Source organism: Setaria italica, chromosome VII, assembly GCF_000263155.2.
Source record: "Setaria italica strain Yugu1 chromosome VII, Setaria_italica_v2.0, whole genome shotgun sequence".
NCBI lineage: Eukaryota > Viridiplantae > Streptophyta > Magnoliopsida > Poales > Poaceae > Setaria > Setaria italica.
In genome coordinates this window covers 32,865,439-32,885,841 of record NC_028456.1, presented here as the reverse complement: position 1 = coordinate 32,885,841, position 20,403 = coordinate 32,865,439, and the positions used below count along the sequence as shown (strand labels likewise).

The window sequence follows — 20,403 nt, the reverse complement described above, 5'->3', positions numbered from 1 at the left end:
CAACATATTTTCATATTCCTTCGCAACACGGGGGAGTCTAATAAGTGGTACGTTTTTTTGTTTTTTCGGGCGAAGGAGTACATCAATTGTTCAGGAAAAAAAATGGTTATCTAATCGTCAAGAGGCAAAGAGTCTGATAAGTGGTACAACATGAAACTGTAATGTCACAACAAAAGGCTGGGCGCATGTATGGCAGTATGAATATGAAACAGTATTGCAACTAGCATTTTTTGTTGATCGCTATAACTGCTACAAGAGGGAAGCAGCCTGGTTCTTCTCCTTAATAGCATCTTGGACGGCCTTCAGGAGTGATGGCATCAACTGCTTGTTTGTTGCGATGATGCCTGTGTCAAGATCAAGAAATCTCCCTTGGGAGAAATCCAAGTCGTTTCCAGCCGCATCTGTTACTATACCTCCAGCTTCTGCAAAAGCCAACATCAACAGAAAAAGTGAGTAAATCTAAATCTTGGAATAGAAGTTTTGAAAAAAGAACAGAGAACTTCAAATTAACCTGTCACGACAATTGAACCAGCCGCATGGTCCCATATCTTCTCTCTATAACCTTTGTGTGGAAAACGCAAGTAAATGGCACCATCGCCTCGGGCCAGAGCACCATATTTTGCTTGGCTGTCGATTCTAACTGGAGGAGCTAGGACACCAAGTTTCTGATAGCATCCAAACACCGGGTTAGTTATGTACTTTAGGAACCTACACTAAACAAATAATCGTTCAGGTCTAACCTCTGCAATAGAGCTAGTCAAATCATGCATGGAGTGTGCACTTTCATAGGATTCGAAGAATGAGGCATTGACTGGATTGTCAATAGAGCAAACACCAATCTGAATTATATTCAGCCATGAGTCAGTAAAAAACCAGAATTAGAAACTTAGTTAGCCAAAATGTGAGCAAAAGAAATTAATATATAAAACACAGAGAGGAGGAAGTAGGTTAAAATCATCATATCAAACAAAAAGAGCTATAACCTAGTTTCAAAAAAAAACTATAACCTTTTGTGGCGGAGAACCATCTAGAGACTCTACTTCAGCTCCACAACCAATTGTAGCAGAGAAAAGGGCACCAACTTGATTGCCCGAAGAGCTACCATTGGGGTTGCTTATTGATGACAAAGGAAGATTTGGACAAGCCAATACACCCAAAACAATTTTACCTTCATCAAGCAGGGCCAGTGCAATTGCATATTGGTCACCCCTTAAGAAACTGATTCAAATTACAAAAAGATTGGATGAGAAAAGGGCATTTATTAGCATGGCAGGGAAATAGTAGTAGCTGAGGGAGGTAAAAGATAGGCAAATAAAAAGGGAAAATGAATGATTGAAAACTATTCTATAACTATAACTATTACAATGGTTTATTGGAAGAGTATAGGTAAGAATGCACAGGTATTCAATGTGGCCAGGCAACTACCAATACCATCAATTTACATTCCTTATTTGGAAAGAGAACCACAAATGGTGTGTTCAGAAGTAGTTCATTTAAATTCCATAGTAGATCAGTACTTCAACTAGGTAATAGTTTTGCTGGTTCCACTGCCTTCATGGTTCTGGTACTAGGTTGCTATGACATGTCAGATACTCAGATGTTAGTATCATTCAAATTCTTTGTGCTATGGTATGTCAATGGGGAAAAGGTTTTCCAATGTAGCAGTATGAAATGTGGTATTCTTTAGTAGTTCCACGACTAATTTTTAATTTAACGAAACTCGTGTGTTTCTACGTGCCTAGGCTATGGCTGACAAGAAAACGATGGAATAGATAACAACTGAAATTTTAGCTTTTCATTTATTATTACGTAAAAACAGGAACACATATTAATGTAACTTGGCATTTACTATATATAAAAGCTTACATCCAATTGTAGAAAAAAAATGTCCACACATGCCATGTCTGTCGATGACTCTATGCCATATTGAATTTACAGTCTAATTTAGTGTAGTCTAAACTAGATCTGAAAAAAAAATGGAAAAATGCGTCCATTATCTGTCAATGGTAAAGAAATCAATCACAATAAATGAGCACATCTTAGTGTGCAGACATTAGAGAGGTGGGCTAGAAACACCAGTCCGCGAAATGAAAAATGTAGTACCTGCTACCTTATTCTACTAGAAAAGAGTTAAAGCAGTGACACTAGCTTTTGCAAGCCAGAAGACATTTCTATAAAAGCTATAGTACTATAGTAGATGGAGTAGTAGATAGTGGAAGGAATCTGCCATTTATTGCAGTCAAAGGATTTGAAACCTGTTGGTTTAAGCAATTGAACTCACCCTTTAGTACCATCGATTGGATCTAGGACCCAATGTCGTCCAGATGATCCTCCCTCAGACTTGCCATCATCAATCGCTGAGAGGATACCTTCCTTTGAAAATGAAATGTTATATGAACCATCATCAACGATGGTTTCATTCACAAGATCAGTAATTTCTTCCAAAATTTCTTCAGCACCATCTTTTCTCAATTCTTCTGAGTCCTATGCAAGCATTTGGTGCCATTTAATTACAAAATATATTGATGAATTCTACATGGAAACAGGTAAAAGAAAAGATTATAATTACCTCCTCAGCCACCAATGAAAATGGGCCAGATACTTCCATCGTCAAGGCAAGACTGACCAATATTTGAGACCCTACATGAGTGAAAAAAAATGTAACGAGTTAACAGCAAGTTTGAAGAAAGAACGAGTTTCACATATTAAGATGACCAACATATTATTCCAAGCATTCTCTCTCTCTAACCATTTCTCACTAAAAAACATCTGTGCAAACATTAAAAAGCTACAAAACTAACTCCAAATTTGATTTTAGTACTGCCAAATATTGAATTACAAGCCCTTTCCTCATTACTTGAGCTTTTAGAGTGAATTGGTTAGTGCGTGCCAGAGGTGCTAAGTGCCTTTCCTTGTTACTTTGGAGTCCTAGCTACCACAATCCATATAAAAATTACCGCCAAACCTTATTCCATGTAGATCTAAGGGAGCCTGCCTGTGAGGGTTAGTGTTGAAGTATAAGTGAATTTCCCTTTTATTGTGTCATCAGCTTAAGTTTTGGAGTCTTATGCATTAATGCAATAGCATTAACAATTCATTACTAAACAGAAAATTCAGGCACTTGCAGATATACATTTGCAGGATCAGCATGTACCATAATCGGCCACGGTGACAGGACTTTTGTCTGCCTTAGACTGAATACCCGAATGCACAATGTCCTGTTGCACTGTCTGGGGAGGAAACACAAAGCAATAGCAACAGATTCAAACAGCAGCGTCAAGAATCAAAACAATCGATTACAGAAATCAATCATCCTATCTGAAGGCTTCTACCAGATCCAAGACCACCCATACTAGCCTGTACGACTACACCAGCATTCAAATTTGGCAACAACTAAAAATCATGAATACATTGCAACAGCTGGTGTCAATTTAAGTACATTATATCTGGATCATGGACTGTAAGGTGTAAGCTACGCTGCAGTGCACGGTTCTTCACCATTCTTAGGAGCACAACCCAAAAATTCAGACGGTTCGAGGTAATTATGTGTTCTCAGTCAGTTTTTTTTTAAATCATAAGCAGCGGATTACAGCCGCGGCTGGACCATGTTAATCGCGAACCAGCAACATTTTTCATTCTCCTGAGCGTTGACAATCGAAGAACGACCCGGCAGCGAGGGGCCGCGCCACACGAGGGCGGAGAGAAGGGGAGCGCCGCGGAGGGGCAGGAGGCACCTTGCAGAGGCGGGCGGCGAGGGTGACGGCCTTCTTTGCCGCGGCGAGCTCGGCGGCGTAGGGGTTCCCAGACGCCATGGAGCGGACCGGCAGGACACGCGGCGACGCGCGGTGGGAGCGGGAGCGGAGGCGCGGCGGCGAGGCGGCGGAGGAGGAGGCGCTGCGGTGGTAGGTAGTAGGGAAGGTGGGAGGAGGATTGGGGAGGCGAGCACGGGCACGGCACGAGGTGAGAGCTCGGGAGGAGGCGAGGAGCGCGTGCGGGAGGACCAGGCCCACGCGCGCAGCCATGTCCCTGTCTGCTGGCGAGCGAGGGGGTGGGTGTGGAGAAGAAGAGAGAAAGACGACAAACGAATCCAGCCCAACTCAGCCCAACGAGATTCCGCCTTTGCGCCTGATCGAACAGCCAATAATCCGTGGGCCACATTCTTGGCATAGGGACGGACAGCGCCAATCCTATCGGGCTTCCGGCAGCCAGCTTGTTATACGGCTTCCGGTGTTTAAGATCCGTGTGGGGAGTTTAGTTCATTGGATCCCCAAACCTAAATCCCATCCGTGCCCTGCCCTCTCCTCCCAAGCGCCGCCGCCGCCGCTAATGGTTGTCGATGCTACTGCCACTTTTTTGTACGAGGGTAGTTCGCGCTCTTTGATGTAGTCGATGAAGTGAGTGGTTCAGTCTGCATCAATCATTATAACCTTCCGATCTGGTGCGATAGGATCTCGATAAGTGGTTGTTAATGGTGCCGGCTCCGTTATTGATAGGTTGTGTAGCTCATGAATGAAAACTCCTGCGGGAACTTAAGCACGGGTGGATCCGAGCTTTGATAGGACGTCCGCAGCAACGTTGTTGTCGCGGGCGACATGGTGGAACTTCAAATCAGAGAATTTGTTCTCTAGCTTGTGTACTATACATCCATGTTCTCCTTGTGGCGGTCCCACTCATCGTTGATTTGATTCATCACTACTAGTGAGTCGTCGTAGACTAACAATCACTTTATTCCTAGCGAGACTGCCAGGCGGAGCCGGTGCAAGAAGCACCTCGTATTCAGCTTCGTTGTTGGACACTTTAGAACGTACTTGAGTTGTTCGCCTTTGGGAGATATCAAGAGTACTCCTACATCGGCATCCTCGAGCTTGAGTGATCCATCAAAATACATGACCCAATGCTCTGGACGCTCCGCTGGCATTGGTAGTTGATTCTCCTGCCACTCTACCACAAAATCAACTAGGGCCTGGGACTTGATTCCAGTCCTGTCTTTCCATGTAGACTATACTGTCCTGCACTATGGTCTCCATGTCAGATGCATCTCGGTGTCCAGTCCCATATTTAGAACTGTCCAAACCTTCTGGTGGGCCCATAGATATATGTACGATAGACGCCCCTACCGGCCGCCGCCGCCCTTGCTTGCTGCGGCTGCCCCGGCGCGTGCACTGCTGCCCTTGCACGTGGCCTCGGGCACTGCTGCCCCTAGCACGTGCCGGCCTCGGCGCCACCATCCCTAGCCCCTGTGCACCGCTAGGGCACCGTCGCCCTTGGCCGCATCGGTCCCGCGCGCCCCCTGAACACACCACCTCCATTGAGGATGAGGAAGAAGCTGCCTCAAGATTGAAGAAGGTACAAAATTTTGGAATGTTGAACTTTGTTTGGAAAAATGTTGAACCAGATTTGTCCAAATGTTGAATTAGGAGGTGTAAGATGTTGAAAGTAGTTATTTTTCCAAAAATGTTATATGTAGTATTTCTAAATGTTGATCTATTTTTCAGAAAATGTTGAATGTAATCTTCAAAAATGTTGAATTTATTTATCTATAAATTGAACCTATTAGTTGGTCCTAATGGGCTTTAAAATCATGTCGCTTATCCAGCACGAAGCTACATTGGAGCCTTCGTTGAACAGCCCATAACGTGGCCACGAGGTCCTGTTACAAGAGCTCCTATCGATGATCTCAAGAGAAATTTTTTTCTTTTTTATATTTTTTATTTTGCAAAAATATATGTCCAAACAAATTTTTTTTTGCAAAACTATACCTATAGCTACTTGAATTAGCGGAATGTCTCTCGTACCCACCTTACTACCATTCAATTGGCTGAATGTCCTCTTTCCATGCTGCACATTTTAAAATAATTCTAATTTTTTCATATGAACTCGGATGGAGATAAACTTTATATGAAAATTGTAGCTCTCGACGAGGTATACAACTTTTTAATTCAAACATTTTTTTATCTGAAATAATCTTTGTGCTGAAATAATCGATACAATGTTCAGATCTAAACATTTGAGCTACAAAGTTTGTCTTCATCCGAGTTCATCTGAAAAAGTTACAATTTTTTAAAAGTACATTACGCAAAGAAGGAATATACCGCCGATTCAACTGACGGTAGGAAACATTCCATCATTGAACTAGCTATGGCCATTTCAAATGGCTATATGGGTATATATTTGCAATTTTTTTATTAGAGCATTTATTTTGTAAAATAAAAAAATTCCTCTGAAGAGTGCAGCACCATCCAGAGGACCAGAGGACTTTGAGTAGATGAATAAAATAGCCCTCCCAAATGCATAGAAACACTCATAGTATGTAATGCGTAACAAATGAGGTTAGAGAATACTTGACGAAATAAAACTTCTACACCCAGTATAAGTGTGGAATGGCTTCCAATTATTGGAAACATCGCGCACACACATTTTCATCTGGATGAACACACAGCTCGCCTCTCTCTCTTCCTTTTTTTTGCGGCCAAAGATAGCGCTTTATTAACTAGACAGTAGAGGCACTACAGTCGTTTGTGATGAGGTCTAAGACACCTGTCCTAACCACACCGCTGTGTGAATGCTACGTCTAGCTAAGGCTGCCAACTCATTGGCTACGTTGTTTCACCTTTGCTATCTTCCAATCAACGAGGAGATGGGATTAGCTCCTTTCCTTTAGCAGTGCTAAATCCGATTTCTGATCTATCCGTCACCTTCTCATGAAAGCCTGGACCACCCGTGCACACTGCACAGTCCGATTCCACAATAACTGGGTCTTGGCACCATTGGGCGTGGCAAGTCAGATTCCTTCCATGCACGCTATGGGCTCCAAAACAAGCTGAAATGGGATTCTCGAGGCTGAAAATTTTATTCTCGTTAAATACGTTGCCACATGAACAAACGGATTCTGTTTCAGACGATGCCAAAGTTGTTTTTTTTAAATGACAAATGTCGGTATACTTTCGGCTTCAAATGGCAAAGTGGTGCCGTCATCTCCGTTGCCATCGGTGATTGGTGAGAAAGAGATGAGAGAGAGAGAAAGAAAAAGCTTATTGGAAAAGAAAGAATCTACTTTATTATTTTTTTCGGAAAAGCTAACACCCAACAGGGTATGGTGCCGTTGGTCTGCTGTAGCTGAGTAGCTGGCTCATCATATTCAGCAAATTAATTGACCATTTCTGTTCCTAGCTAATTACCTCCAATGATCACTATAACAAAATTAGTAATAACATTGTATAGTTTCTGATGTCACGGACCACTCACCCTAATCCTTGATCTTGGATCTGGTTGGGGAGAATCAAAGGCTCTGATCTAATCAAGAAAAGCTGAGGCTATGCACACCCCAGAACCATACAAACCCTATCCCTACACACCTTTGTTCCTGGGCCAAACAATCAAAACCCTCTATCCTCTCATAGTGCCCATCGTCCACTACCATCTACCGTACCTACTACCTGCCCATCCCGTAGTAAGAGATAGAAGAGCGAAAACGGAGAAGAACACTTGCACTCGCATTGGCAGTGCAGCATGGCTCTGAGGCTGTGGGCTAGCTCAGCCGCCAAGGCGCTCAAGCTCTCCGGAGCCAGGGCTGTCGCCCCGGCCTTCTCCATCTCCAGATTCTTCTCCACAGGTATGGTATGGTATGTAGCTGCCCTCTCTACGTCAGCAAGTAGATGTCAATATTCTGTGTCTCTTATGGGAAACAAACATTTGGTTCTGCAATAATGTATTGTTGTTTCTTTGCATTCTTGCATTGTGACATGCTTGTCTTTATTTTTTTTTTGTTCGTATGCTTGTGTATGGACCGGTTCAATTCGGCCGTCCTGAGTGCATGCTTTCCCTGTCGCGTCACAACAAAAAAACTAGCTCTTACAAAAGACAGAGTAGCAACTTGTTCTGATGGAAGTTGGTCTCTGAGAATGCTGAATGCTGCAACCAAAACCCACGGTCATGTTTGATATATGATGTGTTGTGCAGTTCATGATGGGTTGAAGTACACTCACTCTCATGAGTGGGTCAAGCACCATGAGGACGGCGTCGTCACGGTTGGCATCACGGACCATGCTCAGGTGAGGGGAACCAGCTGCAACCTAGCGTTCTTCTTCCATCTGAATAAAGCGCAGTGTGGCTTTTCAAAAAAAAAAAATTCTAACTTTGGTCCCTGTAGCATAGCATATGAATAATGTAATATACTCCTTTTGTTCCAAATTATAGGTCATTTTGACTTTTTTAGATTCGCAAACTTTGTTATGCACTTAGATATACCTTATGTCTAGATCTATGCATCTAAAAAACAAAACGACTTGTAATTTGGGACGGAGGGAGTAGAATCTAATAGAATGATCATGTCATAGACAGACACATGCTTGGTGTCAGTGTTTGAGAGAGATGGTTTTGGCAATTTGCGTGTATAGATTGTTGCAGCACTGCAGCACACCCTGCAACTTAAATGCAAAAGATTTTAAACGGAAACCACTTGGTTTGCTCGGTGCAGAGCCACCTTGGAGAGGTGGTGTTCGTGGAGCTGCCGGAAGCCGGCGCCCAGGTCTCGGCAGGAGGATCCTTCGGCAACGTGGAGAGTGTGAAGGCCACCAGCGACGTCAACTCCCCAATCTCCGGCGAGGTCGTCGAGGTCAACTCCAAGCTCTCGGAGACGCCCGGCCTGGTACGCCGTTGCCACACGCACTGGCCATGATCATTGATCACACCTCTTCATCAATTTCCTGTTGACAAACTCTCTCTGCATACTTACTGAGTTACTGATGATAATGCTTTGTGATCGATGTTGCGATGTCATCATGTGCTCCTTTATATATATGCAGATCAACTCGAGCCCGTACGAGGACGGGTGGATGATCAAGGTGAAGCCGAGCAGCCCTGGGGAGGCGGACGGCCTGCTGGACGCCGCCAAGTACACCAAGCACTGCGAGGAGGAAGACGCTCACTAGAGCCAGCATGCGTTCTTTGCCTATGACACTGTGTTCTTGGTTGTTTCAGTCATTTTTGCTTTGTTGCAAAAACTCCACCGTCGTCCAAACGCAATAACCAGAGTTGCCATGCCTTCCTTTGCTGACAAGCGACGGGACGATGGACGTCCATTTACTAATTGCGTTGACAGTATAAGAAACCTGACGACAACAAGAACTTCACGAGAACATTATTGCTAATGGACATCCAAAGCATGCATTCCTAGCTGCTTGACTCCCAGAAATCGTTGAACATCGTAGGAATTGGGGCTAGTCGGCTAGTCGGTGGCTATGATGTATTTGTTTATTTTACTACCTGCGCCTTTCAGCTGCATAAGGAAAAGATTTGTACTTCCACACTCTGCGATTACTTATCGCAACTCTTTGTTGGAACTGTTGTTCCTCCAATGCGAATATAGTGAACTTTATGGTGAAAAAAGTAATCTTCCTACGACTTCTCTACATCAATGCTTGCACATTGTTTTTCATTTCCCGGGTGTTCTTGGCTGCCGGAACCCTAAACAGGTCCTGATTAGATTCCTCGGCTGGTCTTGGGTGTTCTGACCTTTTGCAATTTCCTTGTTCATCGCCTGGTTTTACTGAGATTCTACTCCACCGTGGTCGGATTTGGTGTTGACGATAGCTAGCTATAGCGTGTGTGGAAGTGCTGCCAACTTGTGCTAAAGAAATGCACCGGTAGTTTGAGGCACATGTCGACGGGGACCAATTTTCCCCTTTTCTTGCCGAGTTGAATCATCCTAGGCGAAGGTGTCCTTTTCTTTTTCAACAGATGTGTGGAGCACGCATATTAGTATCCGTTTGGCCGCATTCTATCAGGACAAGGGAATTTGGATGCTAATGTTCGTTCAACGTGTTAGTTTTTAATGGGAAAAATAGTCTGATAGAGAAAGATCCATCAGCTGCTCTCTACCTTTGGACTATCATTCTAACATTAGTTACAATATGTTGGCGCAACAGCATCGCGCAACACGCGCCTTCTGACCTCCATTCCTGAGCGTCCGACTCCTGTCTCACTAAACACAAGTGCACCGGCCCCAGGCCTAGTTGAGCTGCTTCACACAAGCCGGCCCAATATGGAGAGCAACAACAAAGTGATACTTGAGTCATCTCCCCCAAAAGACTAGCTAGTCCAATGGGTGAACACTCCCTCATACTTATAAGTTGTGCTACTCCGCTCTCCATAAGTAAGTTGGGACTATTCTCAACATAACTCGGCACCTTTCACAAATTGTTTGTAGGTGTTGTTGGAACTGCATCTTTCAACAATTTCTTGTTATCATCCTCAAGTGATGATTTATAAGTATAAGAAATCTGACTACAACAGTAACTTCACGAGAACACTATTGCTAATGGACATCCAAAGCATGCATTCCTAGCTTTTTTTTCCGAAGGGACTGGGTCCCATTTATAAAAGCTCAGCTTTTACATCTCGCACCCTGGAGGAAAAGAGAATTACAACAAAGTCCACAAACCCTATCCTCCAGAAGTGCAAATTTACGTTCAAGATCCTGACAAAGAACAAATTTAAGAACACAGTCCTTGGATCTTTACGCATTGCTTCTGGACGTCGCACGTCTTCCGGATCCACCGGAGTCGGGGAAGAAGCACAACACCCAAGAGAAAAGCTCATCCAAGACACCCAACGTGACCTCCCACTTGTAGCCGCAAGTCGTCTCCCCTCTGGCACGCATCGGCCGTCGTCATCACGGTCGAGGAAGAACATAAAACCGGCAACACCGACAGCATCGATGCCCCAGATGAAGTCTACCGCTGCTGAACCCGCTCCTGAGGTCACTAGGAGCCCAGACAGTAGCCTCACAAAAGGGATATCTAGTTCACCCTTAGCTGAACCAAAGGGGAACACTAACCTCGCTCCATGGTCACCGAGGATGACAATGCTACCGGTGACCTCAGCGGAGACCACAAGGAGGACGCCACCACCGCTGCCAGAGAAGCACAGAAAAAAAGATTTCTCCCCCTTCACATCAGAGGAGAAACAGACTGACCCCACAGGCCGACCGGATATCTCACCATCATCGGAACCACCATGGAGGACCAAAAGCTTCACACCGCCGCAGCAATCATCGTCGCCGCCAGCAGGGAAGAAACCGAGCTTCCCATGGGGGAAGCCACCATGGAAGCAATTATTAGCACTTAGACTATCTACCCTAGGCTTAAACTATACAACACCCGGTAGATCCAGCTTCCCCCCCTCCGGCAACGACGAGGCTGCCAGAGAGGAGGGGAAGCAACAGAATCGAGCTGAGGTCGAAGTTCGCTTCTCCACCATCGCTGGCTACTGTAGCAGGAGAAAGGAAGAAGAGTCGTTGGTCACATGCATTCCTAGCTTGACTCCCATAAATCTTTGAACATCACGGGGGAGGTTGCGACCGCTTAGGCCCCAATTCTTAGAGAGACTTTTTTTAAAGTAAATTGCACCCATCATATAAAAACTTGTCAGGTGGGTGCAAATTGGTCCAAGAACTTGTAAAATGCTCAATCTAGTACAATAACTTGACAGGTGGGTGTAGATTGGTCCAAGAACTTGTAAAAGGCTCAATTTAGTGCAATAACTTGGCAAATTGGTGCATCCGCAGTCAAATGTTATAACAAGTAACATATTTGCTGCCAGGCGCATTATTTGACAATGGATAATAGTGTCGCAATGGTAATGTATTTGGTCAGGACTAGAACCTTCGGTGTTCAATAAATTAATATCATGTCCTTGTATTAATTATTTTTTATACAATGATTTAATTTTGATTAGTAATATTTAATTTTCTATTCAATATTGATAAATTCGTCTTCACTACTTCTACATGTTTGATTATATGCTTCTTTGTTCGGCTCAAAAAATCCAATATGTTAATAAATACTAATAATACTTTTAGAAGTTGACATAAATATTTTCTAAAGGCTCATGTACTTGTTTAGAAAGTAAACAAAGTAAAATAAGCTAAAATAACAGAAATAAACTTGCTTCTCTAGAGTTGTTGAATACATGAGCAGAACCGCAGAAGCAAACTAAGGTCCCACGTCTCTCTTATGGACAAACTAAGGTCCCACGTCTCTCTTATCTCTTATGGACTTTAGTCTTTTCAGTAATGCCAATGGCATAATTCTAACATTTGATTCAGTTTTAAGTAATGTACATAGTTGAGAACTACACATACTGGTCACAAATTAATGATTTTTATTGACAAAAATAAGAATTATTGATCGGAAGAAAATTCACATGTCGATCTACTTTGCTTAATATGTTGTGTTGTAGAGTTTGGACCATAGGTGCACAAATTTGCCAAGTTATTAAATTAAATTGAGCATTTTATAAGTTGTTGGACTAATTTGCACCCACCTATCAAGTTATTGTACTAAATTGAGCATTTTACAAGTTGTTGGACTAAAAATTTGCACCCACCTGACAAGTTGTTGTATGGTGGGTGCAATCTACTCTTTCTTCTTTTATGATAAAGGGACTTTTTTTTTTGTTCCGGTCACTGCATAAGTTGTGCACTCAACCGTCCATTATTACAAATCTTATCTAATTATTAAACAAAAATTCCCAGCAAATAGAAAAAAAATGTAAAAACAACCCGCAATGCAAAGACTAAGCACAGAGCATATCGGTAGACTTCCACCCGTGATCTGCCACTTGGTTCTACATCTTACAAAAATGGCACTGACAATTGTAGAGTATATTGCAGGAACAGATGAAGTATGCACGGCGTTTTTGCCGTTGCCCGTTGGACCTGCCCACAAATCTCATGCACGTGAGCTGCACGCTACACACGCTCGCTGGCACACGAGTTAAGCTGACCGCGCGGGCCATTTTAGCCAAGGCAATTAATGACCACTTGTTCATGTTTTGTCGCTTTCGAGTGCCATTAGTCAATAATAGAAGGGCTTAATCTCTAGTCAATGGCGACATAACATATACAACGTCGTCCCGATCCAAAGTAGGAGTATTAGGTACGGTTCATCACTTCATTGGCATGCAGATGCAGTGTGTACTCCATCACATCTAAGCTCCGAGTGTGCTCTGCAGCCGACGCAGATCGAGTGAGTTCGTTCCTGCTGCGAGCCTTCGCGAAGGCTAAGGTAGCTCTGAGATCAAGATCTAGCTCGAACTAGCAAGGTAATTAACACCATGCATGCTTAATTCTTTGCTTCTTATTTACATTTTCGCTCCTTGGATGATCTGTAGCCACATTGCTCTCCATTACCACCTCTCCGAGTCAGTCAAGTCGCCAGACACTGAGCTTCGACCAAATTCATTTGGTAAAGATCACACGGTTTGCTGCATATTTGGTTTGTTTCAGCTTATCATATATAGCTTGCACCCAGAACTCAGTGCTTAATTGTTCTGAAATGAGCATGCGCATCTGCTTATAGCAAATTCAATTCGTCTCTTATAGCTAGTCCCTATGTAATCTTGGTGTTTACACATACAGCAAAATAATATTATTGTAAATCTACACTATCATTCTTAAATAGCCAAACTCAGCACACAAGATAAGTGCATATATAATCAAAGTCTACAATGGTTCCACTTTGAACAACCCAAAACACTGCTCCCTCCAATGTAGCTACTTTTAAATTTGTTCTAAGTCAAATCTTTTTAACTTTGACGGTAAATAGAAAAAAATCGTGTTGACTATGTAAACGTGTTAGCATATTCATCGTGAAATTCAACTATCATAGCGTGTAATTTTTCTACTTGAAATACATTACTTTTAGAGAAATTTTTGTCAAAGATGAAAATGTTTGATTTTTTATAAATCTAAAAGTAGCTATATTTTAAGATAGAGAAATGAGTTATTTGTGAGTGGGGGAGCGATTCTTTTCTAGTATTTCACGTTTTTATTTTACATATTATACACTGCTCCCTCTGTGAGTGGCGGAGGCAGGATTTTGAAGTTGGGTATTCCCAACATAAAATGTGTAAACACAAAAATATATACAACAACATACATTTTAGTGCAAATGATTTACATATGCATAGACATCATATTAATTTAGAGAAAATAGTTCAATGATACTACAAATTTTGGACTTGAAATATGAAAAAAAAGAATTCAGCACAGCAGGTCTGGGCCCTTGGGCCTGAGCTCCTAGCTACCCACCTAGCTTGATCTGTTCCTACATACCTCCTCTTGGCCATCTCTGCGGTGCCACACGCCTAGCCCAAGCTTTGGATTTGCGTGACACAGGTAACATGCGAGACTTGAGCAATGCAGAGAGAAGACACTAATAGTGTGTTTGGTTGCATGCACTACCTGATGCATGCATGGATGATCCTGGATGGGACGGTTCAACCAATTTGGTTGTACCATATGGTTCACTCTAATTAGTAAAATAATATATTAAGTGGGATGGTCTCATCCTAGATAAGTTGGTACAATTCACCCAACCAAATAAAAGGATCATTATTATTTTGAATCATTTCATACATGAATCAAATGATACAACCAACCAAACACACCCTAAGGGTATGTTTGGTTGCATGCAACACATGATGCATGTATGGATGATCCTGGATGGTACGGTTAAACTAATTTGCTTGTACCATATAGAATAATATATTAAGTAGAATGACTTCATCCCAGATAAGTCTTCTGAGGAACTTGCAAACAACGGAATTAAACTTAACACAAACTATATATGTATTTATACTTTATATACACTTGCTCTTTGGCAAAATAAGTTAGGTATTCCTTGGAATACAGAATACCCTCTAGCTCCGCCATGCCCGCTGTCCCAAAATATAAGTATCTCTAGTTACTATGTTAAGCTTAGTTAAATTTATATACATGAGCATTAATATCTATCACATCAAAGTGCATTATATGAATCCAACAGTACTAACTAAAAAAACTCAGCCAATCTAATACTCCCTCCATCCCAAACTGTAAGTCATTTCAAGAATCTTGGAGAGTCAAAGTATCTCAAGTTTGACCAAATTTATATGATAATATAATAACATTTATGATGTTAACTAAGTGTCATTAGATTCTTCATCAATTATATTTTCATAGTATATCTATTTGATATCATAAATCTTTATAATTTTTTCTATAATTTTGGTCAAACTTAAGATGCTTTGACTCTCCAAGATTCTTGGAATGACTTATAATTTGGAATGAAGGGAGTATAATAAATGTTGTTTTCTCTTTTGGAAACTTAGTCAAATTGAAAATGATTTGACTATAAATACTTTATATTTTAGAACGGAGGGAGTAGTATCATCCCTAATGGCGTGTTTGGTTAGAGGTAGTTGGTGCAAGGGAATATGAGTTCAAAAGGGCTTATACTCTTTGTTTTGTGGGATAAGAATTTTGATGGGACGGTGAATGAGAATTTAGAGGTCCAAACTCTCATTGATTATTACTTTCAAGGGACAAAAATTGATAATTAGGTGGATATTGTGCTTAAGTTGAAGACGACACAATCATCATGACTTATGATACAAAATTCATTCCAAAACCCATACACCAAATATGAATTCCCTCTCTTAATTCACTCCACAAACCGAGCAAGAGATTATATTAACAATCAAATTCCTATCTTAATGCCACAACAAATTTTCGAGTAAGAAGTACAGTAAGTCGAGGCCGAAGGTCCGAGGAACGGAATTATACGAAAAATTCCTGCGTGGGACCCACCCTACCGGCCATGGTAATTGCAATCGTCACTTATCCCGTCGTTCCCGAGTACCGGCGGCTGGCGGCGCGCGGCGAGGCAAGTGCGGCGGCCTCGGAGTCGGAGGGCCAGCCAGGCTCTCCGTCACGGAGGCGGCGAGAAGCTCAAACTAGAGCCGTAGGTAGCCATGCCTCTTGTTTTCGCATTGTTGGATGCCGCGAAGCAACATCGGCTTCGCGGTTTCCGCTGCGAGCGCATCCACCGTTCGAGTAAGGGGATGCCGGCGAGATCTGGGCGCAGGCGTCGGCGCGGCTGCAATCGCGGCCGCGGCGGCAGGGAGCAGGCGAACGAGGTCTGTCGGCGATGGCGCCGTGCCATTCGGCCGTCGAGGTGCTCCAGTTTTTCTTTTCCTTTACACTGATTTAGATTTTTTTTCCATAGCTTTTGTTGAGTTGTTGTCCTCTTAAATCGAAAACACAGGTTCGTATCTTTTCTTTCTCCCCAGAATCCATTGAACGTGTACTGAAACCTGCATTTGGAATCTGAAGAAAAAGCTTGCAAATGGCAACCACATGAAACTTTGATATTGGGCTTCAAAATGGGATGAAACTTGGTGAAAGTTGACATTTCGGTTGTGTTGGCACTAATTGCAATGTCAGTGTGTCCTGTAGTTGCTTACAGAAAGATATAAAATTGCAACAGCTGAAATCTTAAGTTCTCAGTTAAGCCACTTGTGCTTTCTTATGGGAAGCTGGTTCAATCATGTCCACACTCAACCGAATGAGAGAAGTTTTGTTGGAAGACTTACTTGAGGACTAAATATCACCTGCATAGCTCTTCAAATGTGCTGACTTATACAAAAATCACTAATCTGATCAAGAAAAATTTGCAAGTATGAAATGTACCTCGCCAGTCACAACAATAAAAAAAATAAAAGGCAAAGATTTCTCAAATCAGCTTCAATAGGATAAGTAATAATAGCTTCTAATATGATAATTTATTATTCTATATTCTCTAAACAAATCTGCTTTCCTAGAAATAAGGTCCAAATAAGAGAGACACCTTCAAATATGTAGTACTTGTCGCCACAAAAAAAAAGACTAGTTTCTCACTCCTAATGTCTTCAAACGTGAATTATTAAAGATTAGATTGAAAGTGTAAAATAATCAGCTTTAAGATTTTCTGTTTTAATATAATATTGTCAACTTCACAATAATAAAGTAATGGTAGAAATCATATGTATCTGTACTTTCATCTGTATAACAGTTCAAAGTCAGATCCAAAGGAATAAACCATTACTTAAGTTTTAGGAGTAACAGGTCTCTTGTTAAAAAGAATCTAATATATTCCCGTAGGCCATCATTGTTCTAATTCAAAGAAATTACAAAAGCTGTATTAACTTTTTGCAGGCCACTACCAGCTCAGATTTGAAGATATGATGTTGAGGCTTAAACTGGTCGTGGAGGTTGTAAGTGCCAATGGCCTTTCGGACCGCCAAGAGCTACTGAATCCATTTGTTCAGCTTCATTTTGCTGGGCAAAGTTACACTACATCGATCAAAAGGATGGTTCGCTGCCCTGTATGGTCAGAGAGGACCACTTTTGATGTGCTGGACAAACAAAGGCTTCCTTCTCTTACTCTTGAAGCTTCTGTCTACAATGCCATTGATGGCTGCCAGGTTTTCCTTGGCAAGGTCCGGCTTTCTGGGGCTACCTTCTCTGAATCAACTGATGAAGTCATCAAAGACTATCAGCTGAAGGGTGGACTATTCAAGCGATCAAAGGGAGTGCTACTTCTTAGAGTATTTCTGAAAAATGAAGCCCCTGTATCACAAGTTATTCGCCCTCCAGTTCCGCGACGACCCCTGCAGGTTCCTGTGGATGCTGTACCAAAGGAAATTCAGCCTAAGTTTGAAGATGGGATGATTGTTTGGCGTACACATTACTTGTTTGTACGTGTGGTTAAGGCTCGTTGCTTGCCTAATGTGGACATCGACGAAAAACCCGATCCCTATGTAGAGGTAAATGCTGGTAACCTTAGAGGCATCACCAAGTTTGCCCACGAGGAGCAGAATCCAGAGTGGAACTCAACTTTTGCCTTCTCCAAACGCCAGTTGGACAGTGCCCAAGTAACTAGAATCTATGCTGTTATCTATGATGGGGTAACATTTGGTTTTATTGGGTTGGTGTCATTTGACCTAAATGATGTTCCTTTGCGTTCCCAAAATGACAAACCAGTGGTACCACAGTGGCACCGTCTTATTGACGAAAGCGGAAGGACAACTCAAGGCGAGTTGATGCTTTCAGTTTGGAGGGGCACGCAGGCTGATGAGGCATTCAGTGAGTCATGGAAGTCTGATTGGTTAGAGGCAAGTGTGACTGCAAGACCCCACATTGTGCCCAAAGTGTATAATTTGCCAAGGCTGTGGTGTCTGCGTGTCCATATAAACGAGTTTAAATGTATTTCACTCGCTTCTGGAACCAAATTTGTAGAGGCATGGGTCAAAGTGGTGGTAGGTTGTCAGCATAAGAGGACGAAGATAGTGAAGAAGCCACTAGCCCATTATGTCTGGGATGAAGAACTGACATTTGTTGCTGCAGAACCATTTGAGGATGGCCTTCAAATTTCTGTCTACGCACATCTAGTGCCTCGCATAGGCGAGGTTATTGGTCAAACTGTCATACCCTTGGAAACAGTTCAGCGTCAAGTTGGGGGTCTCTCTACTGGACTTGAGAGGCAATGGCTTGATCTTCAAATTCCACCCAATGCATCAGATTCCGATGGTGGTGGGGTTGAGTTGACTGTGTCATCGTGCCGGATTAATCTCACTACCTGCCTCGATGGTGGATATGGTGCCCAGTATGGCTTTGGAGAGTACACAAAGGACTTGAGACTAGCAGCTGAGAAAACCTCAAATCCTCCAGTTGTTGGCTTGTTTGAACTTGGCATTCTTGGAGCTCAGGGCCTCCCTCCTATCAGAAGAGGAAATGGGAGATTTTCGCTGCATCCATATTGTGTGGCAAAATATGGCCGGAAGTGGGTACGAACTCGTACCATCATCAACAACTGCCATCCTTCATTCAATGAGCAGTACTCATGGGATGTGTACGATACAGCAACCGTCCTGACCATTGGACTGTTTGATAATGGCCTGGTGGAAGAGTCTAGTTCAGGCAAGTACAAGGATGTCAGCATTGGAAAAGTACGGATACGCCTTTCCAATCTCCAACCTGGCCGGATCTATTCTCATGGGTACCCTCTTCTCATCCTACAGCCTGCAGGGGTGAAGAAATTGGGTGAACTGTACCTATCAGTAAGATTTACCACAAGATCATTAGTAAACACCGTGCGTATGTATGCATCCCCCAATCTACCAACAATGCACTATGAGGACCCTCTTTCAGTGATCCTGAAAGACAATTTGGAGCTCCCTGCTATCCAGATTGTCACATCCCGACTGAGCCGGATGGAACCACCCCTAAGCAAGGAAGCCGTGGAATACATGTTTGACGTGCAAAGCAACTTTTGGAGCTGGAGGAAAAGCAGGGTCAACTGGAACAGAATCATGTCAGTCCTCTCAATCTTCAACACATTTTGGAGATTGTTTTCCTATATTTGTTCATGGCAGAATCCTGCAGTCACTTTGCTGGCCCATGCTGTTTTCCTCCTAGCTCTTGCGTTTCATCAGTTCATACTCCCATCAGCGCTCTTATATATCTTCTTGATTACAATATGGAACTACCGGTGTCGGCCAAGTTATCCTTCGCACGCTGATATCAAGATATCTTTAGCAGACACAGTACACCCAGATGAGCTCGACGAGGAATTTGATACCTTCCCTACTTCTCGGACCATTGATTTAGTAATGATGAGGTATGATAGACTAAGGAGTATCGCCGGCAGGATACAGGCGGTCATGGGAGACGTGGCATCGTGTGGGGAGAGGATTACTTCATTGACAACATGGAGGGATCCAACGGCAACAGCAATATTTGGGTTCTTTACTTTAGCAGCAGCCATTATGCTCTTCTTTACACCATGGAAAATTCTTGTCGCAATAGCTGGAGCCTACACCATGAGGCACCCCAAGCTTTGGCGGAAGACGCCATCATTTGTCAGGAACTTCTACCAGCGATTGCCACAGAAGACAGACAGTTTGCTCTGAATATCTTCTGTAATATGTGCTGTTTCTTGAGTCTGTTGGTTGCAACTCTATTGTGATACTTTCTCATGTTACTTTGTTCTGTTCCTTTTTTTTTTAAACGAATTGTTCTGTTCCTTTAGTCTGTTAGTTGCAACTCTCTTCTGTAAACTCTTTGTTGTGTCATCGGGCCTGGCTGTAAGATTTCATTTCCATGCTTAGTAATATGCGCCTGGTCCGTGTGGAGGTGCTGGTAACCCTCAGCTGCACCCTCCTCGTCACACTGGTGTTGCTAGGCTCCAGCCGGCGCGCCAGCCGCAGTGCCGCCTTCCGCCTTGTTGTCTGGTCGGCACTCATGTTGAGTTATCCAGCGGTGTCCTACACCATTGGGCTGATGCAGTCTGGCTCTTTCAGCAATGAGCTCGTTATCGTCTGGGCTTGCTTCCTCGGCTGTGCCGATGGCATTGCCTCTTGCAGCGTCGACGACTCTGACCAGCAAGCCCGCACCATGCTGAACCAGGCTGCCCAGATCATCTACGTGTTCTTCCTCCTCTTTTCTTATGCCACTTCTTTGCCGTTGCATCTGAAAATTCTTCTCTTGTTGATCTGGCTGTTGATTGTCGCCAAGCTTGGAGTGCGCCTGAAGAGCTTTTT

General features: G+C 43.0%; 3 protein-coding genes across 3 annotated transcripts; 2 read left to right on the top strand and 1 right to left on the bottom strand.

Moving 5' to 3' along the window:
* Nucleotides 1-13: 13 nt before the first annotated feature.
* On the bottom strand, nucleotides 14-4,044 carry LOC101764411 (3'(2'),5'-bisphosphate nucleotidase). Its single transcript, XM_004977135.3, has 8 exons — nucleotides 3,735-4,044; nucleotides 3,155-3,230; nucleotides 2,570-2,640; nucleotides 2,282-2,484; nucleotides 1,008-1,218; nucleotides 741-839; nucleotides 512-665; nucleotides 14-422 (listed from the first exon to the last, which is right to left on the bottom strand). Exons 1-8 carry the CDS (start codon nucleotides 4,020-4,022, stop codon nucleotides 250-252), a joined length of 1,275 nt encoding a protein of 424 aa, XP_004977192.1. The 5' UTR covers nucleotides 4,023-4,044; the 3' UTR covers nucleotides 14-249.
* A 3,344-nt stretch (nucleotides 4,045-7,388) lies between these two features.
* Nucleotides 7,389-9,399, top strand: LOC101763998 (glycine cleavage system H protein, mitochondrial). Its single transcript, XM_004977134.4, has 4 exons — nucleotides 7,389-7,612; nucleotides 7,960-8,051; nucleotides 8,477-8,647; nucleotides 8,805-9,399. Exons 1-4 carry the CDS (start codon nucleotides 7,510-7,512, stop codon nucleotides 8,928-8,930), a joined length of 492 nt encoding a protein of 163 aa, XP_004977191.1. The 5' UTR covers nucleotides 7,389-7,509; the 3' UTR covers nucleotides 8,931-9,399.
* Nucleotides 9,400-15,652: 6,253 nt separating this feature from the next.
* On the top strand, nucleotides 15,653-19,974 carry LOC101763599 (FT-interacting protein 1). The gene is made up of 2 exons (XM_004977133.3): nucleotides 15,653-15,998; nucleotides 17,018-19,974. The coding sequence occupies exons 1-2, from the start codon at nucleotides 15,821-15,823 to the stop codon at nucleotides 19,771-19,773; spliced, it is 2,934 nt and encodes a 977-aa protein (XP_004977190.1). The 5' UTR covers nucleotides 15,653-15,820; the 3' UTR covers nucleotides 19,774-19,974.
* The last annotated feature ends 429 nt before the right edge of the window (nucleotides 19,975-20,403 follow it).

Excerpts from the sequence above, each read along its gene's own strand:
- LOC101764411 (XM_004977135.3), bottom strand. The coding sequence starts at position 4,022 with ATGGCTGCGCGCGTGGGCCTGGTCCTCCCGCACGCGCTCCTCGCCTCC. Across the intron at positions 3,231-3,734 it reads TCGCCGCCCGCCTCTGCAAG|ACAGTGCAACAGGACATTGT; the intron begins GTGCCTCCTGCC and ends TTTCCTCCCCAG. Across the intron at positions 2,485-2,569 it reads TTTCATTGGTGGCTGAGGAG|GACTCAGAAGAATTGAGAAA; the intron begins GTAATTATAATC and ends ATGCTTGCATAG.
- LOC101763998 (XM_004977134.4), top strand. The coding sequence starts at position 7,510 with ATGGCTCTGAGGCTGTGGGCTAGCTCAGCCGCCAAGGCGCTCAAGCTC. Across the intron at positions 8,052-8,476 it reads GCATCACGGACCATGCTCAG|AGCCACCTTGGAGAGGTGGT; the intron begins GTGAGGGGAACC and ends TGCTCGGTGCAG. Across the intron at positions 8,648-8,804 it reads TCTCGGAGACGCCCGGCCTG|ATCAACTCGAGCCCGTACGA; the intron begins GTACGCCGTTGC and ends ATATATATGCAG.
- LOC101763599 (XM_004977133.3), top strand. The coding sequence starts at position 15,821 with ATGCCGCGAAGCAACATCGGCTTCGCGGTTTCCGCTGCGAGCGCATCC. Across the intron at positions 15,999-17,017 it reads CGTGCCATTCGGCCGTCGAG|GCCACTACCAGCTCAGATTT; the intron begins GTGCTCCAGTTT and ends AACTTTTTGCAG.